This window comes from Halichoeres trimaculatus, unplaced genomic scaffold (genome assembly GCF_033239565.1).
Source record: "Halichoeres trimaculatus isolate MK-OKI-2021-1 unplaced genomic scaffold, fHalTri1.1 fHalTri1_scaffold_3, whole genome shotgun sequence".
NCBI classification, from domain to species: Eukaryota; Metazoa; Chordata; class Actinopteri; order Labriformes; family Labridae; genus Halichoeres; species Halichoeres trimaculatus.
Window position 1 is genome coordinate 17,147,244 of NW_027437181.1, and position 22,366 is coordinate 17,169,609.

The window sequence follows — 22,366 nt, forward strand, 5'->3', positions numbered from 1 at the left end:
ATTACAGGAAATGATGGGATCCTTCAAAAACAAATCAGACGTTAACAGATCAATACAGCTGCTTAGCATCCCAAGAATAAAATATCAAGAACAAGCAGAGGAAATAGGTTGTAATTTATAAAAAAAAAAAAAAAAGAAAGAAAAGAAAAGAAAGAAAGAATGTGTAAGGGAGTCATTTTCTTGATGCATGACCTGCAGTCGGAAGCTCTTTGACTTCTCTGAACTGTAGTCTAAGCCACTCAAACAGAAAATCAGCAAAATGAGCAAATTCCAGAAAGTCAGATGCTGGTTTAATAGAGCCTGGTTAATTTCCCTTGGATAACTAATACATGTGCCTGTGTCTGTGTGTGTGTGTGTGTGTGTGAGAGAGAGAGAGAGAGAGGAAGAAAGAGAGACAGAGCAGAGAGAAAAATAAAGCTGCTAAAGGCCAGGTGAGCACTGCACATGAGTGAGTAAAACCTGAAGATAAACCACCAGAAGATCAAAGAGGAAAGGGAAATTTTTTGGCACGTATTGTCCACAAAAAAACATGAACAAAGTGTTCCAGCTTTGGCAGAGTGATGGACAAAAAAGAAAAAAAGATGAAGGGCAAAACATATCAGAAAGAGTGATATACAGCGCTGCAGCTGAGTCCGACTCGGAGCATAAATCTCCACCACTCCTCCATGCTTCTGGAAATCAATTCTTTCCATTGGCTGCTGCCTTATTTATGGGTCACCATTAGGAATGGACCATGAGTGGCGATGATGACTGAGTTGCTGTTACAGAGAGGTGGAGCTTGACACCAATACATCCTGCCGCCCCGCTTGGGAATCAAATGAGCAAGTGCACTTAATATTATACCTTGAATTATATCTCTGCAACCAGGTGGATAAATCAACGAGCTGTCAATCACAGGATTAAAAATAAACTTACGGTTTCAAGATTTCATTGTTTAGAGTTTGCTTTCTGGGGACTATGGGTTCCAAAGCAGATGATTTTCTGTTTCTCTCAGTGTGTGTGTGTGTGTGTGTGTGTGTGTGTGTGTGTGTGTGTGTGTGTGTGTGTGTGTGTGTCAGGCTGCCAGTCTCACTGACATGGATGCAGCGCTTCACACAGAGGAGAGACAATCAAAAGCGACAGTGTCCCACAGTTGTCACATCCACTGTGACTGTCTGTAGCAAACAGCAGGGTCTGAAGATCTGAAACCTCTCCTCCAACCTTCTCCAGCACACGTGTCTTCATACCCTGCCTGGTTTGGCTATACCTGTATTTCTGCCCACCAGCTTGTCTGCCTGTCTGTCTGCCTGTCTGTCTGCCTGTCTGTCTGCCAGCCTCAGACCAAAGGAGGGGAGCCATCTTTATTAAAAGAAAACAAGCAGGAGAAATAAGCAGTAAGGAATATGAGGACAGTTAATCTGCTGGCAACGTCACAGAGCTTTCAGTGAAAACAAATCAGGAGAATATATTTTCCTCTTTCAATAAAAAGCTAGGTGAGGGAAAATACATCCAACACTTTCTTTGCAGCAGGAACGAAGAGCCAGCTTTGAAACCGGGCAGACTACATTCAACTCGTTTAAAAGAGGCAACAGAAAGGAACGGGCAGAAACAGCACAGAATAAGTCTGAGTGTGTTTTTGTGTGTGTTTTACAGCTTTCTGGCAGGCTCCAAGAAAAGGCACTGACCCATGGATGATAAAATCCCTATCACCTGACTGATCAGTCATCCCCTGCTGCTCTCCTCTCCACCCCCGCTCTTATTCCTAATGAAATGTGTCCAGCGAAGAGTTGACACCACCTCATAAATATGTGTGAGGATAGTTCATATCTCTAGCTTTATAAGCAAGAACAAAACAAGCTGAACAGTTTGTGCTTGATGACCATGTGGTCTTCTTCAGTTGCTTCTTGCGCACACACATACACACAAAAAATCTTTTCCAAGGGGTCACCCATATCTTGCTCCAACAGAAACAACCACATCCGAACTTAATCCATATTTTAATAGGAAAAACAGTTTTTCTACTCCTTATCATCGCTTGGTAGATAAGACAGTGTTGAAATTGTTCTATTGGCCAACATGTTCTGATAACTACAGGGTGCGGATGAATCTGTGCCCATCCTCTCTCTGATGTTTTACATATCTGCCACTCTGCCCCGCTGCAAGATCCCCTAGTGGGTCTTTGTGGAATGTCGATTTCAGTTAATTAAATTTTCTGGCAATGCCCATGAAGTCGCAGAGGGAGCCACAATAATACAAGCCTCAGCAGAAGATCTGTCACAACTTGAACAGTCAGAGGAACACACAAATTAAATTCCTCGGGTTGTTTGAATTCAGAGACAGTGCTTTCACGCACTTCATGCTTTCAGATACATCGTTACCCAGATTCAGCTGCTAACCTGGCAATTAGGAGTAATCAGAGGTTTGGTGTCTTGCCTGAGGATGAGCAGACAACCCACTTTACCTCTTGAGCCTGTGGAGGTTAATAGGGGTCAATGATATCATGAGATCCATCTTGTTGTGTCTCATGTGGAGTTACACTCAGCTGAAAATCTGTGTGTTTCTCTGTGATACTCAGCTTATTTAGGAAAACTCTCTCATCTCTGTCCACATCTGAACATGAGATCACAGACTTGGAGGAGGATTCAGACACATGCAAAACATATGTCGAGAGGTCTACAGCCAGATGTGTAAAACATAAATTATTTTCAGACACACAGAAGAGCCAAAGCCTCCTTTTTCTGTTCAGACTGTTAAAATGGAGAGCAGAGCTGAGGAGGTCAATGATCCACTGACAGGCAGAAGCAGACAGTGCGTGGTGAAACTCTGCCCTCTGCAGGACAAACACTCTCACTGACTTTCTTATTTTTTAAAGAAGGCTTGACTTGGAAACAGATGCAGATTCCTTACCAGTCCTGCTTCTGAGGCATAAGCACTACCAGAGGCCACACAGGTGAATTGCACGGCAGTGTCAGGGAAACACAGGGACATGTTTCTGGTCTGTGCTGTGTGTATCCTTTGTCATAAAAAGTTCAATCAATCAGTCAGTCTTTCTTTATATGGTGCCAAATCATTACAAACGTTATCTCGAGACACTTTCCAAAAAACATTAACAGGTCTAGTCATAGACTCACATATAAATCTCAATAAAACAAACAAAATGATGCCTCTTCCCCACAGTTCATCTGCAGTGTCTCTATCAGCTTATCATTTTAGTGTTTACAAACACGACCCTTTAACATTCTTGCTTCAATAAAATCAAAGATTGATATCCTGCTGAACAGAAGAACACAATGCAACATACCAGATACTATTATTTAATACCTGTATTCCCTTAAATTCATCTAACTTATACCAATATTTTCAACCTTTTGCACATTTTCTATGAACGCATGCATCTCCTGGATGTCAAAATGAAATGAATTTGAGTAATGGTTCAAAGTGTTTCACACATGGTGTATCTGCAGCTCATATACGGTTAGATGTGACCTTTGACCCTGAGGAAACCACTTAAGGTCCCTGTGCTGTAGGCATCAATCTGCAAAGAATGCTGACTCATTTTCCATACACACACACACACGCACACACACACACACACACACACACACACACACACACACACACACACACACACACACACACACACACACGCGCACGCACACACACGCACCCCTCTCATGTCATATTTTAATACTGTGAAGCAACAGTTACAGAATTTAAACAGGAACCTTAGAGAATAAACACAGTTTATGTTCTCTGATATTAAAAGATGTAAAAATTCTGTTCCCTGCACTGTTTTTCTTTTTTACACCCAAGACCAGAGAAGGTCACACCAAAAACAGCCATCTCAGTAAAGGACTTGAAGAACTATCAGGTAAATATGTTGTAATCAGACCTGGAGGGGAGCTCTGATAAATTTGGCTCTGAATGAAAACTTCTTAGACATGAAATCTCTGGCTTCTAATATCTTCTATCTGGACCAAAACACACGTTCTGAAACTTGAAAGTAGGTCCAGTGTTTGTCACTGAGCAGCAGCGCAGGCCATCCTCAGCCTTGTTTAATGGACCTGGGCAGAGAGGCCATCAAAACTGTGAGCTGAGTACATCCTTCAGCAGGTAACATCCTGAAATAGCAACCTTGATCCTAATGGTGCACAGCACAGCCTCTGGCTCCTGACGAATCCATCCAGAGAGCCCCCCTGTCCCCGAGCAAGCAGTCTTCCTCCTTAAGGCATGCACACACAAAGACGGACACACACACAGTGAGACAGTAACGATACACATACACACACATCTCCCTGCACCCGTGGGCTCTGATTAACCCATTTCCTCTTGTTATTTCTCGTTCAGCTTTTGACTTGCTCTCTGCAGACGAACGCCACAAAGGCAGGTCACAGGTTGGCATTACTACTTCCCCCGGAGGGCGGTTCACTTTACAGAGTTTCACATTTCTGGTGGTCAATTCAGGCGAGAGGGAAAATAAAAGTCAAACGTGAAATGAGAGCCCCTGGAGGTGCCTGCATGGAAGGAGAGGTGAGAGAGACAGATCGCATCTTTGTGTGCACCTTGCAGCACCGAGGAGGCTGACATTGTTGACAGAGGGCAACAAACACGGGTGGTAAGATGAAGTACAGAGACAAAGGTGACACTATAGTCTGCTCTAGCCCTGATCTGATAAGACATCAGAGGAGCAGGAGGTGCTCTGCCCGAGGCCAGGCTCACACTGGACCACTTCTAGACCTTCACTGGTTTCAAATGGTTGAAGACCACACACATACGAACATTTCAGACTGATTAAGAAACATGACAATCACAACACACACTCAATGTTCGGGGCAATGATTCCACAGACATTAAGTCCACAGCTTGTGTGATAAATATGAAAAACGAAGAAAAGGATGATTAAATACTGCGACATGCTCTATTTTTTTCCATTTTCATCTTGGCTATTTGTTTACATTTGCTGCCTTGCTCATGAGCTGTAATATCTGGTTGAGGACACCTTACAGTCAGATTCTTTTATTGATTGATGTGGGTATTTAGTTTGAGACACTCCGACCTAGAATCATAAATATATTAAATATAGTCAAAAAATATGCAGTCAGGAAATACAGAATAGTGACACCACAAAGTGTGGTTCATCTGGACAATGGTTAGTTACAACAAGTCCCAAACTAGGCCCTTGATCACAGATAGAGGAATATTGGGCTCTAAATCTGTATAAAAAATGTGTATTGCGTAGCCTGCATAAATGTGGTCTTCAGTAAAATTTCTCAACATACTTGAAGCTCAGTACTAAAAAGCTGCAACCTTGTTTAAGCATGACTGAAAACTGATGAACCAATAAATCTGAAGACTGCATCACTGCAATTTAAATTAAATCAATTAATCTGTGTTTACAGCAGGGTGGCACCACTCTCCACCCCTGTAGCCAAGGTTAGAGTAACACATGACAGTGATTTCAGGGTTGAACATAAGCAGAAATAGAGGAGCATGAGAATAAATGAAGACACTTTCTATCAACGGACAAACGAGTGAACAAACAAATAGATAAATAAAATAAAATAAATAAACATAAAATAAAAACATGTCCAAACACTAGATTTATCTCTCTTTGTGTCCTCCTAACATACAAACTGTACAGTCACATCACTTTAACCTCTGTGCATTATCACCCTCACCTCCCACAACCCAGGGCAAAGTAATTGTGTTGCCATGGAAACAGAGGAGAGAGCCTAAATTGTGAGCTGCTGGGAAGCCGTCCCATCTTGTTAGACCAGGCTGCTGCTGCTGCTGCTGCCACGTGGTACCAAATGAACGCTGGAGTCATAAATTAACCCAATCCCCTCTTTCATAATCCAACACATCTTCTTTGGAGGCCAACAACCAACACAAAAAGATTTCTCTCATCCTGCACAAACAACAGCTTAACGCTCTCCTCCTCCTCCAAAATAAATCTAAATAAAACAACAAAAGGCACGCGCTGCCTGTCACAAAGAGCTGGGGATTATGGTACTGTTCATTTTAAGCTACAGACTACGAGCTGTTGTAATTGGGCGTATGTATAATCAATTATTTAAAGCAAAACATCTCAGATCAGAGTCCTGTGCTTGAAATGGAGCTGAGAAAAAATAGGGACAGATGAGGAAGCTAAATTTACATCAAAACACCAGAGCTGCTGAAGGTCAATGATGAATATCAAACCTCCAATTTGAAGACAGCAGGCTGCAAATGATCATACTCCTGATCTTCTAAACCGTTGATTAATTTCCTGATTTAATAATCAACAAATGTCAGAAAAATGTGAGAAATAGTGATCAGGAGTCCACAAGTATCCTGTTTTTGTCCACAGTCAGAGGGTGTTCATTTATCACAGAGCATCAGAGGCGTAAAATCACTGATTTAATGTTCTGATTGGAGATGTCTGAATCAGGGAGTTTTACTCTTTAAAATAGCCTAACATAGACATATTTTGTTTCATTTTTAAGCAATATTATTTGGTTTTTTCTTCTTCATCAGGTAGAACAGCTAAGGGGAGACAGGGGGGAGCAGAGAGAGGGGGTGGACATCCAGCAAACAGGAATATAGGCTTTTTATGTGGGGCACACAAGAGCACCTCTAAGTTATCTAAATACTAGATGTTTAGCAAGTTGTCGGTTGCAGCTTAAGTGTTGGTGTATAGTGAGAGGGCTGTTACAGCAGATTGAAAACTTAACAGGGGGAGCAAAGAGGACTTGTCTCATCTCGAAGTGGTTCCTCTGCTGTTGCAACCTGCTTGTCGAGCGTTCTCTTGCTTGCTACTTACTTAATTGTACCAGTGATGGTGAAATAAAACAAGGAGATTGTGACGCCATAGGTAACACATATCATAAGCTTTTGCCTCCTTAATTCTTGATTCTGTGATACTTCCTGTGTGATTCACCACTCACTGAGTGTTGTCTACATTTCATATCATCATTTTCTGTTGAGTGGTTTGATGCCACATTTTGAATTCTGTTAATTCTTTTCCTGCATGAATTGGTTTTGGTTATACACACTGAAAAAACAGTAAGAAACACAGGCCTCCTTTTGCAACCTCCGTACTCATTTTGACTTACATGGGTTTTGATTTTGCTCTGTTTCAATTCTGTTATCAAAAGTATGTCGCCATAAAATGCGACCATAAATTGCAAATGTCTCTGTCGTAGCCTTTAATAACTTAAAGACTTCTTTCTGAGCATTGTTTTGTTTTGAGTTATTTAGCAGGAGTCTGTGATTACAGCTGTATTCATAGAAACAGTCTTCTCTTAATAGCAACGGTCACTTATCAGTGATTGAGTGTTAACATGAAATGGCCAATCAGAATCAAGTGTTAAACAAAGCTGGGTAGTACACTGCAATAAATGAAATCTTATTAAGTGTTTTTGTCTTATTTTCAGTAGAAAATGCCTTTTAAGACTTTTTATGAGCAACATTCACCTGACCAGTTTCAGAAAAGTATCTTATTTCAAGTTATTTAAAGAGAAAAATTAGGTCTCAATTAGAGCTGCACGATTTGGGGAAAAGGTGCGATTTGCGATTAGGTGGACAATATTGCGATTGCGATTGTGCTTGCGATTTAATAAAAAAAGTTGTGTCATGATGAGTCTACAGGCTTGCGTGGTTATCATGGAGAAAAATCTGAATTGCATGTGCTGACATTGCGATTGCGATTGCGATATCCTCTTTTGCGATTACATAATTGCGTGTGCTGATATTGCGATTGCGATTGCGATTGCGATTGCGATAATCGTGCAGCCCTAGTCTCAATTGCTAATTACAAGTAAAATAAATTGTCAACAAAAGAAGAGAAAAGTCACTTGTATTAAGACATTATTCTAGTTTCAAGCAAATTTTCGAGCATATTTTTCTTGTTCTATTGGCAGACTCTTTCAACTTGTTACAAGCAATTCAGACCTCATTTTTGTCTCTAAATAACTTAAGACAAGACATTTTCCTGGATTGACCAGTTGAATATGGCTCATATCATGTGTGATGAGACAAATTTCACCTAAAATAAGACAAAAACACTTGATGAGATTTCATTTTTTTGCAGTGTAGTGGTGACCTTATCTGGTTCAAGTATCTTAGACTACTACTTAGCTAAGTAAAGCAAAGCATTACAATATTTCACATTATGAACTCTGAGGGGTCAGCTAATCTGATTGGATCGATAAAATTAATTCCACCGCTCTTTTCTGTAAACACCCCAGTGCAGCTATAATTAATGATGCTGTTTATATAGTATCGACACTATCTCTGTAGTGGTGAGTAAAAATTAGTATTAATATACTGCAAAGACAGAGCATGAAGGCCAAAACAATAGGTCATCCCTAACCAGCTGTAGCACATAAAATCAATACAGAGAGCGGGGGAAAGGGCGGGGCTTATCTACAGAACAAAAACAACTCCAATACTGCCACTTTTCTTCAATCAATCTTTTCAAATCAATCATTCTGCTCTCTTTTAATTTTCTCCCCCTCCATCTCCCGTCATCTCAACTTCTCATCCTGTCTTCTCATGCCCTCCGGTAGCTCCTCCGTGCCTCCTCTCTGCCCTCCTCCATCCTCCTCTTCTCCTGTCCCCGTTTAAGAAATGCTGACCCACAGACTCCCTAATGCGACCAATCAATACCGCGCAGAGGACAGCCGACTGCCGGACATACTAATATGAAGATACACTTCCTGGAATGTATGAATCCAGGCATCCCTTCAGCCATGATCTCACCCTGACACACACACACAGCATGCACACACACACACACCTTATAAACGAAGAGTGATTGATTAATTTAATCTAATTTCATGTGAACTGCTCCATATGACCCTGTATAAAATAAGGCCCTCTCACTTACAGGCTGCTGCTGTGCATGTCATAGATCATTGCTTTATCTATCTATAGAACCAACATTGATCCTGCCTGCCCTTCCTGCCTGACATTACAGATGCATAGTGCAGTGGGATGGGCTAACATGAGGGGCAGAGAGCGTGTCATTATGCAGAAGGCCTCCACGTCTTTAAACAGCTAATGAATCACTGAGATCAAAATCAAAGCCGCAGTGAGCCTGAACACTATAGCCCATAGATCTGCTGCTGGTTAATGGAGCACACATTAACCAGGGGCTTTTGTCTCAGACTCAAAGCATGCAACAGGGATGATACACTGAAAAAGCAACCTGGAGTGACCAGTGAGAGGTGTAAAGAGGGAGCTAAGTGTTTATGTTCTTGGGATGATACCCAAGCCCCCTTAAAATACAACATCATACAGAATCTTTCAGTTATAGTTCAATATTGCCATCATGTGTTTTGATTAGACAAAAAACAACCAATTATGTAGCAGAACACGTAAAATAGCAGAAACCATGTTTTAAATTTAGGCGTTACACTCTTCCAAACATTATTTTTTTTAAGTATCTTTATATTTTCTGAAAAGGGAAAAAATGTTTTCAAATTAGCTGATGTATTTGTCAACAAATCTTGCAAGGACTGGTGCTCTCGCCTTTTGTGGTCATTTTTGATGTTTGATAGTCAAAAATGTTTATTATCTGATGGTGTGAAAGACTAATATTTGTCAGCAAATTAAAATGCAACTACAACTAACAGATAGAAACAGTTTTATGAAAGTAAAAGGTAGTGGAGGAGAGATATTGCTGTGCATGGACTGACTATTCCAGTACTAGCCTCATCAAATGCAGTTCTATGTAAGAGGAACAGTTAGAGTGAAAGCAGAAGTTAGTAATGAGTACAATTATAGAAAGTAAAGTTTAACTATTGTCTAATTGGTACATGTTGGAGAATGAACCAGAAGTTAAAGTAAGAAAATAAAAATGTAACTGGAAGTACAAAAACTGAACTAAAACTGAACCATGTGAAGTAACCAGGCTCCAAAGTGTTATCAGTAGAGGCTGTTGATGTAGCACTTTTCTCTTCATGTTAACCATAACTCTTTATACTTTTTTCTTTATCATGGAAATTTATCTTGGAACTTGATACCACCCCATTACACTAAAGCTATTGCTGTATAATGTACAAAACAGATTTTACAATTTATTATGAAAAGACAATATCTGAACACAAGCCTCTTTTTTATTTTCTATCGTGACAGAAATGATTAAAGTTATACGTACATAGATGCCTCTTTCTTTTTTTCCTTCTTAAACTACATTACTAGTTCCAATGAAGGTGTGTGTTTGTCTGTGTTTGTGTGTGTGCAGAGGGGAAATAATATCCAGCCTTACACCTGACTGCTTTGATCGTTCACACACACCGACATGTTCACCCTCTGTCTTTTAAAGTAATGACTTGACTGACATCAAATATGAGAACTGATGTCTTCATCATGCATCCGTTACATCAACATTTTTACTTTAACTTTCCCAAGATAATATTTTTTTTCTCTTCTGTAGCTGGTGGACAAGTTACATTAGACACTCTACATACTGATGTCTGATGCAGGTTTCATTGTTAATGCCTAAATGATCCCTTTTGCTGCTGTTACATCACAAAATGTATTGGAGTTCCACACAAACTTGAGGGTCAGAGAAAAGGCGCACATACAGAAGTTGCACACTGAATTTGGCCCATTTCAGGTCAAGTAAGACAAACAACTCATAAGTGAATTGCAATTTTCTCCCCTTGTTCCTTGAGAATGAGGGATGAAGTGGATGAGTTACAAGGTGCCTGTCTATCCCGTGAAAATATATTCATCAAATCTTAACATCCTACACCCTGCTGTCAAAGCGTTCTCTCATCTCTCAAAAGGCCTATTTGGGTCATAACCTCCACTCCTCCCCAACATTTATCACCAGGTTTTGTAATCTCTCTTTTCCACTCTCACTGTCGCTCCAAGAATGAGTGTTTGCCATATCTGGTCTGGACCCATCAGCCCAGCAGAGAAGTGAGAAGCTGGCCTGGTGGCAGAGTACACCAGGCCAGGCTATGTGTGTTTGACATCCATGGTAAAGCCTTGAACATAGAGTGGTTTTATCAAACTTACTATTTTTTGCAGAAGATTCAGCTCTGATCACATAAAAAACTTAACATCCGCAAATTTTCCAAGCCTATATCTGTGTTTTCAGCTCTTAAAACACAACATTTTCTGATCTCTCAGGGTCTATTTTTAGTGTACTGACATGAATGCAAATACAGTAGAAGATCTGCTGGGAATAACATTTAACATTGATTTATTCTGTGCGCTGACCCTGTGGACTTATGTTTATGCAAATGTAAGTAGGCCTGCATACCACTTGGAGGTATGATTTCATGCACACTGTTAACACGATGTGCAGTATATTGTGTGCTTGTGAAGATGTGATGTTTGGCTGATCATGAAAACAATCTTCAGTTGTTGAACAAGATTGGCATGACACCACACTTTCATAACAAATAGTTCAAGAAAATGAGACCCAAACGGGAAGAACTGAGATATAGACAGCTGTTTTTATTTTTAAAGGACAAGTAACACCTATCAACAGTCTGCAGTCTTCTATCAGAAGTGGCTAAAAATCAAAACAAAGAAAGTGGTCCCTTCTGTAATATGATCATGAACTGCTTGTAAAAATTGTAAAAGGTGGATGCATGATCATTTCTGGGAGTCACTGGGTGATTGGGGATTTTAAAAAATGACATTTAGAAGTTTCTATTTGCACAATCATGTTTCACTTTTTTCTTTTGCAAATTGCATAGTTCTTTGACACCCTTTTCAGTGCACTAATTCAATTTCAACTTATATGAATATATTTTTTATTCTTCTCTGTACAAAGTTCCTTAATATTATTATTATCTTGATTTTTTCTTACTGCTTAAGCTCTATTTTTTTGTTTTTGTTTTTTGTAATATTTAGTGTGTGTTTAGAATAATTGTACAGAGAGAGTGTGGTTAACTGGAGTCAAATTCCCTGGTTCTGGTTCTGAAAAATAAATATCACTGATATTTTCGATTGGGTTTTTCATGACTTCAACTGACAGAACAGGTTCAATACTTTTCCATATTGGCAGCACATTTGCTGCATGTCTGCTCTGCACAGCACAGGGGCTTCATAGGGGTGGAGCAAATACCTACAGTATAATATCATTGTTGGAGGTCATGACTTGAAAAGGTTGAAAATCACTACCTCAAAGACTGATGCCCATGTTTCATGACAGGCAACCTCTTAGCTGAGGATTTGCATGAACCTCTGATGTGGCTCTTGCGGCTGACAAGCTGTTTAATGTGGTTTTATTTAAGTAAGACTATTGGCAATTCAACTGGATGAATTTAAGAATCTGTGTTTCCCGGGACAGATTTAATATGTTCCTTTGTCATTTATAGGAGTACAAAATTAAGAGACAGTTACACAGCTGGCTTATCCATTCAGAATACTTTTGATCCACCTGCACTCCTGGTTTGTTATCGCTAAATAGCAGAACCTTTGGTGATATACTGTATACTCTCCCAGTGTCTCCGCCTCATCCTCCTTACAATAATGTACTCCATCTTTTTAGATCACGTAAAAAATAAAGACTAAAACAGAGAAATATGGGAAATCACGGGTAAATCCTGAGTGACATACATTTATTTTGTCTCTTTTTACTTCGTCTTTTCTCTCCCTCTTTTCTTTGAATTAAATGAAATGAGAGAACCAGATATATACTCAGTATCAGATGTTAAGGCTGTTTATTGTTTAATTGTAAGATGTGCATCAAACTTCCAGCTGCCATCAGGTTAACTTTACATTATGACAAACGGCTTTAATCTGACATCAGATGTGACGGGACAGTTAAGGTAGATACAAATATATATGCTGGTTCAGACAGTTACATTAAATAACGATTGCTGTGATTGTTTATGGCATTAAAATGTGCCTGGCACTCTGGAAACCTGCCTCTGAGGCTTTGTTGATATGTGCACACGTGCGCCTGTCACCAAATTACAGCTGCGTGGGGTGCGGTCCGCTTTGCGCCGAGAATAGACCAGGCTGGGGCTGGCGAGCTTTCAGCGCACTTTCTACGCTGCTTTTGGCACAAAATTGTCACTGCGCCAACATGAATCTGCCGACACCTCCCCCTGGTGCGCCGTCAACTCCCCCTGACACGCCGTCACACCCATCTCTGCACAGATGGTCTACCAAGTTGTCAAATTGGCAGCGCACGACGGTGCGCCGCACAAAATTAGCACTGCGCAGGGTGCACCAGGCTTGCGCCCCCTGTGCTGCGCCACGAAATTAGAGCCCAAAGAGTTTTTTTTTTTTAAATTTCTGTGTTTCAGTGAATTCTGTGTCAGTTACCTGAGGTTTACATGAAGCTTTAACAAAAAAAAAAAAGGTGTCGGATAAACAAAATACACACCTGACGAAAAGGAAATGAGAGCGAAAGCCACTAACGTCTTTTGGGAATTAAACTAGATTTCAGTGATCAGACACAAAGCACTGACACAAAGATATCATAAAATAGAGTGTACTTTCAAATTAAGTACTAAGGCCACACTACAGCAACATACACAAAACCCACGCAAAAGAATCCATCCACCCATCCATTCAGAGGCATTGTTTCGAGGGATCAATTCTTCTCCTCACAGTAAATTTCACAGCGGCAGCTGCTTTGCATCAGAAGACAATTGGAGCAGCCATCAGCCTGTATTGAATAAATAAAGTTTATAAATCCCAGGTGAGTTTGCCCAGTTTAACCAGAGACTCACTTTCTCCTCTCCACAGTCTGGTGTTTTATCACATAAAAATAGCTGAGCGTAAAGGACAGAAAGCACTGCATTATGAAGTAGATCATTTCTTACATCTATTATTCATGCTTCAGATGTAAACTCATGGACAGCTCGTGATGGTCCACAGCAGGCAAGGAGATTGGAAACTAATGCATTTGTGTAACATGCTCTGAGCATCCGATAGTGTTTCACAGAGTGAATGAGAGTTCAGTGAGTTGAAATGGATCCTCAAGCCTTTTTTAGACCACTCCTTCGATATTCTTGATGGAAAAGTGGGGGCACAGTAAGTAATCGATGCTCGAGAGTGCAAACTCTGAGCTCGGCTGAATGTAGTCTGAGATAAAACACAAGCCGCTTTAAGTCTGCGAGTGCATTTTCTGTAGCTTTTCTGGAGAGATCAGGAGGATGAAAAGATTTTAAGAAGTGGGGTTTGCTTCAGAAGAAGTTTGCAGGGTCTCTCGAGGCTGTGTTTGAAGACTATCCATGCTGATGGATGGTCTTTAAAGACAAAACTGTGAAACATCACTACCACCGCGCCTTTTTCTCTGCCTCTTGCTTTTCACAGGATATGCTTAAAATACTTTCTGCAGCCTTCACATCAGACTGGGGAAAGTGAAATGCTTGTTCCAGAGAAGGTGACAAACACAGTGATGACATCACTTTCCATGATGACTGAAAATGATTGAAACATTTTGATAAACTTACTCAGTTGTGCAGGTATTATTAACGACATTAACAAAGGTTTTATTTAGGTGTCCAAGTGGATCATCCCAGTTTGACAGTAAACCAGCATGCACAATACAGAGGTCCCAAAAGTGAGACAGCTAAATGGAGTTCAGGCTTCATTCATTTTATTATTCCCACATCCCACTGAGACACGTCAAAATGTCTTCTCAGATAACGCTCACAGCAGTGTGCAACATTCACACCTAACAGGAAATGCTTTAATACAACAAGAAACACCACTAAGTGCAGGCTGTAAAGTTTAGTGTGGGCTCTATTGAACAGAGCGGTGAGTGTTTCTGGGATTAATGTGAACATGGTGGCTTGTCAGTTACTCTGGGTTAATATGAGCTGGCAGACACTTATTGGGATCTCTCAGGTTAATTTCTGAGAACTCAATATCATCATTCCTGGATTATATATCCACTAAAATCATCTTTGCCTCTGGGAGTTTTTATGTAAACAGAAGTTCAATCAGCAGTACACAAGGAAACTGTTGGAGAGACTCGTATTGATGGGGTAATCCCGGCCCACTACTTGAAGACCAAGGGGCCGTTTACACGACAACGATTCTTAAGTGAAACGCAAAAGTTTTGTTGCGTTTCAGCCTCATGTTTACACGGGAATGGCGTTTCAGCCGACCCAAAACACAAACTTTTGAAAACGCTCTCTAGAGTGGAATTTTTCTGAAACGCTGCTGACACCGTTTCCGTGCAAACACCAAGCCAGCGTTTTCAGTGGAAAAGCTGACGTCACACTCCGCCTAGCGCAAGCTCATACAACAGGACAACACTACAGTTGTTACGACTGTTACAAACTACAGTGCTTGTGCTGCTCAATCTGCAGTATCTGCTGTCTGTCCTCATACAAAATGTGCATCTGTTACTTCACTTTTGCATTTAATATTCCCCAATACACCATATGATCCACTCTGATCTACTCTACTGGAGATCTCCCCGAAGCTGCTTGCGGACAAGACAGTTAAAGCACCACCTGCAGGCCTGGCATGCTTAGTACAGTGTTTTTAGTCCCTCAGTGTTTCCGTGTAAATGCAGATTTTTTTCACTGCGTTTTCGCTGCGTTTTCGCTGCGTTTTAGCGTTTTCAGACAAAACGTTGTTGTTGGGCCTGAAGCTCAATAAAATGCCATTTTCAATCCAGGAACAAGCATTAAGCTTGTGAGTTCCTACTACTTCCAGACATCCTTCAGTCAGACTTCAGAAATTAACCAAACAAGTCACAATTCGCCTCTTAAACCTTTTCGTGCTGGTCATGACTTACAAGGCTTTATGTCAGGGAACTTTTAACCCCCTACTGTCCAAAACGGTCTCCTAGAGCTGCTGTTTCAGACCTGCAGAAGGTTCCTGCAGCTCCTGCTGTACTGAAAGTAAAGGTTGGAACAGTTTCCCTGTTAGTACTGGTCATATTTTTTGCATATCTTGTGATTACTTGCATCCCTATATCTGCAGCTTTGGTGGTGGTAGTAGTTGCGCTTATCATTGCTGAAGTTTTGTAGGCAGAATGCTTAAACAAAAATTGTCTATTATGGGAAAATAATTCTTTCAAGATGGACAAGACCTACATGCTTATGTCTCCCTCTAAAAGAATGATGCTAAGTATACATTGAAGATATGTTTTGATTTAAAAATGATTAATTTATACAGCGAAACAAATGGTTCCTCAGTTTTGATGGATGGTAGAGCTTGTACAGCCTTAGTATTACTTTCATCCTACATACAGATCAAATTAAAGTTCCATTTACTATTTTCATTCAAAGTTGAGTCGAAACATGAGCTATTTTTTCCTCTTAGCATTCTTATAAGATGAAGAAAACAACAGGAGCACCTGTTTGAAGTAACTTTTCTGTTGACATTTTCTTCTCCCTCATCCTATCCTTTGACAGTGCCAAAGCCCATCCTGTGCTGAAGTTTGGGGTTGCTTTGTGTCTGTTTTTATTCAATTTTGTATAGTCTCTTCCACTTAAGCTCATTTTGTGCCATTTGACCCTGTCACATTTTCTCTTCTCAGCTGGTAACTGTCCAGCCGCCACCAATCCGAAGATTCGGCCTATGGGATTTTAAAAATGTCCTCCATATTGTCCCTGAATGCCAACAATTAAATTTCAGCAGCATTGCCAACAAGATGATTTGAAATCATAAACAGAAATTGTGCAGAGGGATTTTAAACAAGAATCAAGCATTTAATGCAGCAAGGTGATAGAATTGAATTTAAAAACCATGTATACAATACTTATCCTGATATCTCTCATTGAAATTACAAATCTCTCCCTTGAAACTCAAGAAAACGGGCTGCTACAGTCTAACACAGCCTCTCCCACTCTTATCAAAGTGCTCTATGACTGTTACAAGTTCCCATGGTTGAAACAGTGACAGAGTTACATCAAACTTTCATTCGCCATCTGCCCCTACAGCTACAGAACATCACACGTCTGCTTTTACTTCGCTCACGTCTGCTAAGGAATAACAAAAAAAAAAAAAAAAAAAGGGCTGATTCTGGCCAGGCGGATCGCTGCCAAGCTTTATGAAGCAGAGCACTCAAGGTTGTTTCCAAAGATCTATGAGATGTTTTCGCTCCTGTCTCACAATTAGAAACTGACAGGAAACTTCATGCCAGCAGTCAATCAAACTGACAGCTCAGTCATACAGGCGTGAAAGTGTGTGTGTGAGTGAGTGTGTGTGAGGGGCAACATTCAGGTCGGCTGTGTTGTGCTGTGTCATCTCGGAGTCTGACTGTCACCCCCCACCCTGCGACTTCCTCCGTCCACCTCCAACCCTCTGTCACATCAATAATGCATCCTTTGTGTGAGCTGAAAACACTGTGTTTCTTAAACGCAGTCATAATGAGTCCCACTCCTGCTCTGACAGCCAGCCAGCTGCTAAGGAGAGGAAGAGTAATGACTCCTCACAAAGACACACCAGGCAGCTCCAAATTAAAAACAGCTGAAACACTGAGCACTCAATGATCACAAAGACACCGAAACACACATGCAGGAAGAAACCTGTCGAAGTGGAGAGGAAGGAAATACACTGGAGATTTACTTAAGAAGACATCTACAGAGGGTGAAGACACACAGAAAGAAGTCAGAGAGAGAAAGCGGTTCAGTAATGCTGTGCAGAGAGAGATTTATCTGTATCTGTGTGTCTGCTGCGGTCTCATGCCACAAAAAAATAGCCTTACCAGGCATGCATTAGTAGCAGGTTGGCATGCTTTTACATCATAAAACCGTTGGTTGCCTTCCCAAAAGCCACATCACTCACAAACACACACAGGTACTCACACAAGCACACACAAGTACGCATGAGTTGAGGGGAGGAGAGGGTGGGCCAAACGCAGTCCTCAGCTGAATGGACAATCCCAGAGTTAGTGCGGCTTTTTAGGTCCAAGCAGCTTACCCAATCATTTATCAGATTAATACTTTTCATGAGAATAAACCGGGCACACAGCGAGACATATGGAATGTGTTAAACTGTGCTCATCTGAAAAATCAAGGAAATATTACATAACCAAAGGTCATCCTGTGTGAGGCTGTTTGTGTGTGTTTCAGTGCACATGAGAGCCGTGTTAAATCCAAATGAAACACGTTAGAGGGGGGAAAAAACTGTGGCTGGGCTTCTCTAAAATTCACACTTCAAATCACAGAAATGGTAATTTATTGATACATTTGAAATACTATAATAACAGATTATAATATTGGAACCTTCTCATTTCAGTGCCCCTGCTTTCGTAAATCTCTTGATTGTGAATGTTTCAAAACATGTGAATTATATATTTTTGTGTGCATAACCCATAGGTATGAAATCAATAACTATGGAAATTATCAGGTCAAAGAAATGATAACTTTTGTTTTATTATTAAGAGTTAAAAGCCTTACATTGGAGTCGAGCAGGTCAATGCTGTCCAGGCTCTTGCTGCGGTGAATGCGGCCTTTGATGCGACGCAGAGAAGGTTTACCCTGGCTCATGGGCAGCGAGAGGGTGGAGGTGGAAGGCATTGCCATAGCACCAGCACCACCTGTAGCACCTATAGGCCCATCTGAATAGCCGGGAGCACCTGGGGGGGATGTTTCTCCCTCTTGTGGGGTTACCCTGCAGTCAAAAAAAAAAGAAAGTTATTAGAAATCATGCACACAGAGAAAGCTGCTTCAGCTCAGGTGATGGAGCTCATATCTTGTCTACCTCATGATTCACCATGAAGTAAACATTTAAGACCACAAACTTTGGTTATCTAGCTCTTTAACACATTCATTCATCATGTACAGAAGACTGACAGTGATCAGCTCTGAGGATTACAGCTCTTACAAAGTCTCACTTCCTGTCATCTCTAGAAGCAAAAGAAAAAACAAAACAAAACAAAACAAAACAAATCCATCTGGAAAAATTTCAGACAAACCAGCCAGCGGATTTTCAAGGGCTTAAATTAACACTAAAGTTTGTGTCTCTATGCTGAATGTTTTAACAGGTATTTATTCAAAATCAATTTGTCAGAACATTTTTTCGGGTTGAGTTATTTTCATTTGTCCGAAGTGGTAGAACACAGTACGTGCTACATGCATGTGTCAGAAATCTAAGCTTCATGTTTTTATTCTAGCTGCCTGCACTGATCTTTTTGCAGCTTCAAATGACAGCACAACCCCAACTTTCCACTTTGTGTAAAACTTCTGGACTAAGTTTTTAAACTTTTAAATGTTTCTCATGTTGGTGAATAGCTCAGGGGCTCAACAAGTTGATGTAACCAGAAGGACTGTTAAATACCACACAAATCACAATGTCTGTTTTCTTTAAAGAGCAATCCACACTGCACACACCGCTAGCAGGCTCTGCTGCATATCCGAGGGAAAACATAAAGACACCTGGAGGATTAAAGTGACATAACTTTCCTCTTGATGTCTTTACTTTTTAAAGGACAGCCTCTCCTGTTGGCTGTGGTGGCGTTCAAGCAAGTGTGAATAATTGGGCTGAATGTCAGCGGGTAGCCTGCAGATGGAGACTAGGTATGGAGCCTCCACTTGTCTTCTAATATTAAGCCACAATGGAGCTGTTTTTGTTTCATGGCTGCAAGGGAATTAACTTAAGTTTAAACTTAACTTAAGGTGAATACGGAAATTATCACTTATTGTCCTGTTGACTTTTGTCTTCAAAAGTTTCTAAAACTAAGTACAACAAAGTCATTTCAGAGTTTAACCATGAGGACAACTGTTTCTTGTGAATGTTTATAATCAAATCACCTGCAACCATTTAACATAAAATAGGAGACATAATCCTAAAACAGATGGACGATAAACATTATATTTCTTACATTTAAGGAATAAAGACAGCATTTGTTTTGAGTAAACCTGTGTTACCAATGTTACAAAATGTTTTCATTAAAATTTACAGAAGTTGAAGTTTTTCAACTATGTGTTTCAGCCTAAAATACAGAGCCCATGCTGTTTAATCCATCCACACCTCGAGGCTCAAAGACTCCTTTTCTGTCATCATGACAGTCATCAGCCTGAGAAGAATCAAACTGTGTCAGAGTTGACAAGGGCGGACAGTCTTATGAAGAGAAGAAAACAACCACCGACAGCCTGTCAGTCTCTGTGAGCACGGGGGAGGCTGGAACAGATTTAAAAGTTTTGATAGTGAGAGATAATAGTTTGGGCATTTTCACAAACACAGCTGAAAATCCTGTGATATCAAAGTTACAGATCTGCTGTTTTGGATTATTGACTGAGTCACAGAAACCGACCAAACAGCAGCTCAGTGCTTGGAGCATATCACTCTGAATGATCTAGTCCTTGTATAGACTCTGTTTAACGGTGCATCAGGTTTTAACAGACCACGCTTGCAGTCAAACATTGCAAACAGCCTATAGTTACCATGTAACTCTTGAAACTGGTGATATGGTGAATGTTTATGGCAGAGGCGCAAAGAAGGCTAAGAGTTTCCAGAACAAGGGGCTGAAAAAAAAGAACAGCTCCACTATGAAAAACAGTACAATGCACTTCTGCACTGAAGAGCTCGAGGGATGTAGGTTGCAGTTAAGATTTGTCACAGAATCTGCCCATTTTAAGGGCACAGATACACGCCAAACACAAGAAATGCTGGGACATGTGAAAGTGAACACTGCCAACATGATGTAAGCACAGGACAAGTCACGTCCTAACATTATCACTGAAAAAATGTTACCATGTATGTTTGTTTGTGGTATTCCTCAATTTATGCTGATGCTCCTCATTTTTTTAATAGAATACAACAAAATAAAACATACTTTATTACTTTGTTAATCCCCAAAGGGCAATTCACAGTCACAGCAGCAAAACAAGTAAGTATGTAGTCCCAAACCTTTAAAAAAAAACATAGATAGAATAATATAATGAGTGTCAACTAGTAAAAATATGTCCATCAGTGAAGACAGCTTGGCACCATTAAAGTGATACTCCGGGATGGAACAAGTTGGGTCCTATCACAAGGTTTAGGGCAGAAATTACCGCTACAGCAGTGTTTTGGTGCAGCAGAAGCCCAGAGCGCTCGCACCAAACACCCCTTCCCTGCTCATCTGCCGGTTTCCTCTGCACTCAGACGGGGCCATATTTTACTTGACCAAAATCACAAATAAACGGACTCCCACCGAAAAAATCTGATATTGGTCTGCATTCACGCTTTATTATGAGAATTTTCAGCGCATTGTTTTCACACAAAAACACCGCTAAATAAGGCTCTAGTTCTCATCGTGTCGTAAAACGGCGCTACCTCCGCTGCAGAGCCACAGCTGGCTACGAGGCGCTCGCCGCTTAGTGTATCAGTCCGCGCACGCTGCGTGCCAGATATAAACAAACACAGGTAGTCTGCCAGGACGAAGAGACACGATGAGAACTAGAGCCTTATTTAGCGCCGTTTTTGTGTGAACGAAACGCGCTGAAAATTCTCTGAATAAAGTGTGAATGCAGACCAATATCAGATTTTTTCAGTGGGAGTCCGTTTATTTGTGTTTTTGGTCAAGTAAAAAATGGCCCTGTCTGAGTGCAGAGGAAACCGGCAGAGGAGCAGGGAGGGGGTCTTTGGTGCGAGCGCCCTGGGCTTCTGCTGCACAAAAACACTGCTGCAGGGGTAATTTCTGCCCTAAACCTTGTGATAGGACCCAACTTGTTCCATCCCGGAGTATCACTTTAAGGTTGATGAAAGACTAATGTAATGTATTGTAGATTAATTGAATTATTGAACAGCAGAAAAAAACAGCAAAACAAAACAAACAAACTCTAATTTATGAACATAATTTATTTTGTAAGATCAAAAAGTTTAGTGTTACCCGTCTCAGCCCGGGTGTCAAACTATGCCCTTCAAAGTTAAAATAAATGTCGAAAAACATAAATACGCACACAGTTTAACTATTTTGAGCAGTGAAGCAGTCACACATATTCATTAACATTAAATTCTGTTCAAAGCCATGTAGCCCTTTTAACCAAGCAAAGCTTTCTCTCTGTCTAAAACAATGCCTTAACAGAAAATGTACACCTTAATGTTAATCCTGCTCTGCTATCAGCAATTACTACAAAGTTTTAGCTATCGAGAACATTATCTTAAGAAACTTCCCCTGCTTGCAAACTAACTCCTTATTGACTGGCTGATGTCTGAACATTGAGACTTCAGAATGTTTGTTGAATATTAACTCAGCTTTTTCACTGAAAATCTGACCCGAAAACAGCCACCAACATTTAGTATAAAGAAATAAACAATCTCATTTTACCATGTACGTCAAAAAGAGACATCTGTACGAGAGAGAGACTATTCCTACTAAAGTGAGTTAAAAACTCTGCTTTGTGTAATCACATTTCATAAAGTCTTGAAAATTGAGGAATGGAAATCAAACTGTGTTAACTAAAAAAAAAGTGCCACTGATAAAACATTTTCTTAGTGCAGTTTCCCGATTAGCTGGGACTATTTTTGCTGGCCCAAA

General features: G+C 40.5%; 1 protein-coding gene across 11 annotated transcripts in view; it reads right to left on the minus strand.

Annotated features, from left to right (window-relative positions):
• tjp1a (tight junction protein 1a) overlaps positions 1-22,366 on the minus strand; it is a 104,359-nt gene that overhangs the window by 65,884 nt on the left and 16,109 nt on the right. For all 11 annotated transcript variants that reach the window (XM_074666668.1, XM_074666666.1, XM_074666659.1 and 8 more), the window contains exon 2: positions 18,303-18,516. In XM_074666668.1, coding sequence (XP_074522769.1) covers positions 18,303-18,516 — 214 coding nt within the window. The remainder of the gene's footprint in view (positions 1-18,302; positions 18,517-22,366) is intronic.